Genomic DNA, 5947 nt, shown 5'->3' on the forward strand with positions numbered 1-5947 from the left:
AGTCCTACAGAACACTGTTTGCCTTTGAGGACCCTTGACCACCAGTGAGGCCACTTGGCTTACCCTGCACTAAGACACTAAGGAGGAGTTGGATTAAAGGACCATAACTGACAATGTTTAAACTGGCTAAGAGAGCAGCTCTTTACAAAATAATAATAATAATTTGAAAGGCATAGCTAGAGAAAGTGAGAAAGAAAGAGATCTTTACGCCACTGTTTTGCTCCCTAAATGGCTGCAACAGCCAGGGCCACGAAGGGCCAAAAGCAGAACTTCATTTGGTCTGCTCTGTGGGCACCAGTACATGAGCACTGGGACCGTCACCCAGTGCTTTCCCAGGCACGTTAGATCTGAATCAGGAGTGGAGCAGCTGGGACTCGATCTGGTGCCCAAACGGGTGCAGGAGATGGCATAAGCACCGTCCTGCAGAACAGGCCCCAAGAGTAGCATCTGGTATTCTCAGTGGATGTCACCATTCCACAAAGACATCTCGGGAGAGAATCAACATGGCAGAATAGGGTATAAACATGTTTAAACAGATGGAGAAACATTAGCCAGTGTAAAGCAGAGAGGGCACATTCCAGGAAACAACAGCAGAGGGGCACCTGGAGCCTGACAGACACAGGAAAGCAGTGGGCACAATGGTGTGGTGTTGCAGTGACCAATACCCAGCAGCATTCAGCAAGTAGTGATCTTAAATGCAGTGGCAGCCGGAACCCCACAAGCAACCAGGTGGGAAGGGACATTCACTGGGAGCTCAGGAGGTGAACCCAGACAAAGAACTGCCCATCCTGCTGGTCTGTTTGACTTGACCAGGAGCAGAGACAGAGCAGCTGGTCCCAGAAGGGCGGTGTGGGAACAGGGTGGAATCCACAGCCCAGTCTGCCCTCTAGAGCTGAATCAGGCACCGTTTTGTTTAAGGAAGTAAAGGTTATGAGTTAGGACTGAGCATGCACTGAGCTGGGAACTGCACTCATTTCTGGCTCAGTGAACTGCAACAATGTGACATCATACAAGTTCCACCCAGGACAGGTCTGGGTAGCCCTCAGACCTGATGGCCAGCAGATCAAGAATTCTAGTACTGGCACATCAGGCACCATTTGTTACAGTGTGGAAAAACTTTAAGACTGCAGGGACAACAGTGAGCTGCGCAGGCACCACGCTGGGAGTGAACTCACTAAGTCTAACATAAGAACCCAGACCTGGAATTTGCTGGAGGGAGTATCACAAGCGACTGCAAACAAAAAGCCATGTACCAACCACAATAAATAAAATTCTTCCACAGAAAAGTTAAAAGAATTTGCCTCTTCCAAACAAAAAGCAAAACCCATCCATTTGTTGCCTGCAGGAGACATATCTAACCAACAAAGATCAGTGGAAACTGTTATCTCATGGATTTTGATTTTTTTTGTTTCATTTCTTCAAAACACTTTCTTCTGATTAAACTCTTCAATGACTCATAGATCATACAGAAGCATCATTTTCTTCAAGAAGGTTCTCTATTTTCTTTTTCATTTCTTCGGCAACACATTAATCATTCAGTAGCATGTTATTTAACTTCATGGTGTTGTCAATTTCTTTATTTTCTTCTTGCTATTGATTTTGTATTGTGGCTTTTCATTTAAGGGGATGTATAGTAACTGTGTAATGGAGACTGTCATATCCAGATGTGAGGATACAGTGCAATACGCATCTCTACTTCCAGACTCCTAATGAAACTGTTTACTATATGTTGACAATAGGATCCTGGACTCTCTGCCATTGTCCATGCCTGCAATGATGGACTATGACTGTTTATGAAGAACTGTACTATAGTAATAATATAGGGGAACTCAGTGAGGGGGGTGTGGTTTGGGGAGGGCTTCAGGGATTTGCCAGGGCCTATGGAACTGCATCATAAAATGATGATAATAATAATAATAAGGTAAAAATTTTTTAAAAGAAGTAAAAGAAAACATTTTGGAATCACTTCTTGAACATGATTAACATGCAAATAGAACTGTCAGTTGAACATGAATGCCTACATAATATATACTCCTAGAGCTTTTCCAGTGATTTCCCGTGGGGTACTGCTGGCCACTGTGGGTCGCCTCCGTGCTGAGCTAGTCCAGCAAGGCCCATGCGGGCAGCGGGGACCCCCTCACCAGAACCAGAGAATTGTTCTGGTCTTCATGGACTTAGGCCTGAGACCCAAGAACTGACCAGTGATCTGAGGGTCTTTGATCACAGCCATGATAGACAGCCCGGGACTGTATCATGTTTGTTGGTTCAGGACCCTTGTCTGAGGTGGGACATGTACACAGGGCACACAGCACTCACACTGTCCCCATAGCGGCCAACCCTCCCAGAAGCTGTCCTGTAGGGTTCTGAACTCTGGCCTAAGATGCTCATGTAGGCTCAGTCAGAAAGGATTTTGACGACTCAGTTGTGGGCGACTTGTGTAGGTACCTCCTAGCCAGGTCCCTAGGATCTCTCTGGGGACTGTAGCCTCATGCCGGTGTTAGGACATGCCTGTGGGTAAAGGGCACTGACCCCCAAGGACAGCTCTGAGCTGCCAGGGAGGGTGGTGAGAGGTGTTGCCTGGGAACTGGAAGGATGGAGTCTGTGTAAGTTAGCATGCCTGGATGATCAGGAATAACGGAGTCACAGTCCCTGCAAGAAGCTGCAAGGAAGGCAAGAGTGTGGTTTGTTCCATAATGTAGTTTCTAGAACTTAAATCTGCAGCCTGTTAGTTTTCCTTGAACTATCTGCATGGGCTTTCTAGGGCTGGCCAAGGATAAGATGGAGTCACCAGCTAGGGGCCAGCACCCAGACCCAGGGACACGAGCCAGGGGCCAGCACCTAGATCCAGGGACACAATCCCCAGCTAGAGGTCAGTGCCCAGACCCAGGGACCAGGGATGCAATCCCAGCTAGGGGCCAGCACCCAGACCCAGGGACGCCTGCTGCTGTTGCCTCGGAGATGAGCTTTAAAGGGCACCAATGGGCGAGCAATGCAAACTGTCATTGAGATGTCTTTGCAGCCCAATGAGCCAACGAACAGTGTTCAAACGAGGGGTTGTGTTCTGACTCTGGCCTCGATCCTGTTGAGGGAAAGTATCAATTTTCAGATTTTTGCAGGACTAAGAGACAGGGCTCTAACTATACCTTACAGCATTTAGAGAGACTCCTGAGAGGAGGAAAGGCTGGACCCTAGGCAATGAGTCTGCAAACAGAAAACAGGGCCTGCTTAGAGTAAGCATTTACAAAAGGTCGATCACAAGGTTTTTCCTGTTTGTCTTGTTTTTGAGAAGTGGACAGAAGCTGGAGACAATGCATGAATGCAAAGAAGAGGCTGTGCAGTGTGCAGGGCTGCTTGAGATGCAGAGAGCAGGAGAGCCACCAGAGAGTTTGCTGGCCATTAGGGACAGTGCTCCACCCTAAAGATACAGGGCAGCGCCTCTTACAGGTTGGTGGATGCTCCATGAAGCTCCACCTGGGCTTCCTTTAGCCTTCAGCCTTCACCAACGCAGTGGTAACATTGTGAAAATGCAAAGATGGCTCCACAGCACAGGGCCCAGCAGGGAGGCGCTGCTTGTGCACCTGCTTAGAAACAAGCCACAGCAAGTGTTTTCATCAAAGTGCAAAAAGAAAGAAATGTAGCACAGGAGAAGATGAGTAACAAGTTTCTCCAAAACTGAAGTAGTGGGGGCTTCCTTCTTTGTTCTGAATACAAAGCAGTGCTTTCCTAGGCCACACTTACTGGCTAAAAAACATTCTAATTTTAAAAAAAAAGGTAAAGGAATAAATGAACATCCATGCAAATCCAAGATCCATCCAAGACACAAGGAAAAAGGATGAGGCTGGCACCAGGGCTCCCTGCCTCTCTCGGGTACCTCCTGTGTGTGCATTGAAACATAAATAGTAGTGAGTTTTGCTGCTGCCTGTATGGGGCTGCTTCGAGTCCCAGCTGCTCCACTTCAGATTCAGCTCCTGGCTCATGTGCCTGGGAAAGCAGCAGAAGATGACCCAAGTGCTTGGGGCCCTGCCACCTACACTGGAGACCAAATGAAGCTCCTGGACCCTGGTCTTGATCCGGAACAGCCTGAGGTACTGCAGCCGTTTAGAGAGTAACAAGCAAAGGATCTCTCTCTCTCTCTCTCTCTCTCTCTCTCTCTCTCTCTCACCTCCTCAGTAAATCTTCCTTTCTTCTTCTTTTTTTTTATATTGATTTACAGGGTGGTCAGTGGTCAGGCTGGTACTGGGGTCCCCGCGGGCTGCAGGGTGAGTTCCAGGTTCCCTGCAGGCTGCAGGGCTGCGTTCCAGTGGTCCCCACGGACTGCAGGGTGGGTTCAGGGGTCCCACGGGCTGCAGGGCAGGTTCGGGAGTCCCCGTGGGCTGCAGGGCGGGTTCTGGGGTCCCCGTGGGCTGCAGGAGGGCACGGGGGTCCCCGTGGGCTGCAGGAGGGCTGGGGAGGTCCTCGTGGGCTGCAGGGCGAGCTCGGGGTCCCCGCAGGCTGCAAGAGGGCTCAGGGGTCCCCGCGCACGGCTGCCAGCTGGCCCTCAGTGGCTCAGCTACTTGTGGCCCTTGAGCATGCGGCGCAGCAGCACCTGCACACCGGCTGCCGTGCTCAGGAGCCGGACCCAGCTGTGCTTGTGCTTGCGTTTCAGGTTACTGGGCTGGTACTCGTTGCCGCGGGCCTTGCCGCGGGTGGACAGCGCGCCCAGGAGGCCGCCGCTCGGCCCAGGCTGCAGGAGGCACCTGCCAGCCAGCAGGGTGGCCGACCCGGCGCCCACCCAGAGAGCCATGTCGGGCCGCTCACGCCACCATTAGGGAACGCTTAAATCTTTCAAATAAATAGATAAACCTTTAAATAAATAAGCAATGTGAAGCAAAATAGCCCCTCATCTAAAACAAAGCTTGCTACTGTGTATACTCTGTAATTCTTGGCAATCGGCTATCCTTGAAATCCTTGAAACGTCCAAGACAGGAATTCACTCTGTGTCAATGGACGTGTCTGCACAGCACGTAGGAGCACAGGGAATTCATCTCACTGACGCCGGACAGATCGGCTCAGCCATCTTGGAAGGTGGGAATGGCAGCTGACCTGCCTGCTTGGAAGCCTTACCACCCATGAGACCTAAACACTAGTCGCTCACGCTGCCAGCGCCTCTCTGCTCTGTAACAGAATGCCTGAGGCACAGTGCGTTACCAAGGAAGGAGTCTTTAGTGCCTAGTTTGGGAGGCTGAAAGTCTATTACCGCGTGGATCCCATTGGCTTGGGCTCTGAGGGGGGCCCCTGGACCGGCTCCCCAGAGAAGCAGTGGGTCAGCTGCGTGCTGGAGGACCCCATCCCAAGGAGTCCTCATGACCACACTGGGCTCAGGCCTCTGTGGAACACAGCACCCCGGGAGCTCGCTGGCTGCCACCACAGGTCACAGTCCTGGCACAGAGACCCACGGCTTAGCAAGCACTGTGCAGCAGCAGCTGCTGTCACTGGTTGATTGGTGAAGTCTCAGAAACAAATCACAGGCTTGCAAGCGCTTGCAGCACTCAGGCTCTGTTTTTCTGTCCACCTCGGTGCCCCTCCCCACCTGTCTCCATCTGTCCACTCCCCAGCCATGTGCTCACTGCCCCACTGAGACTGCTGCTGGGAAGTCACCCAGTGCCTCCCTTTTCCAGCCCCACCCTGTCTGACCTCTTAGACACCTGCCCTTCCTGGCTCCCTTACCTGTCCTCCTCCCACCTGCCTGGCTTCCCTCCCCGCCTCGACATCTTTGATGCCAGAGCTGCTAGAGGTCCTGTCTTGGCCTCTCCTCTTCTTCGACACGAATCCAACCCACTCATACACTGCTCATAGCTGTGGCTCTCTCCTGTCCCTCGATGACTCACACCCTTAGTTTCCCTGCACTGGTCCCTGGATGCCCTTTTCCTCCACCGTCACCTCCTCTTCCTGCACACCTGCTCCTCTG

General features: G+C 51.5%; 1 protein-coding gene across 1 annotated transcript; it reads right to left on the reverse strand.

Moving 5' to 3' along the window:
• Positions 1–4537: 4537 nt before the first annotated feature.
• LOC101535596 (large ribosomal subunit protein bL34m) lies at positions 4538–4783 on the reverse strand. Its single transcript, XM_004580846.2, is given in 1 exon segment — positions 4538–4783. A coding segment is annotated over 1 exon segment (246 nt).
• Positions 4784–5947: the final 1164 nt, after the last annotated feature.

The sequence above is a fragment of the Ochotona princeps genome, chromosome 9 (assembly GCF_030435755.1).
Source record: "Ochotona princeps isolate mOchPri1 chromosome 9, mOchPri1.hap1, whole genome shotgun sequence".
NCBI lineage: Eukaryota > Metazoa > Chordata > Mammalia > Lagomorpha > Ochotonidae > Ochotona > Ochotona princeps.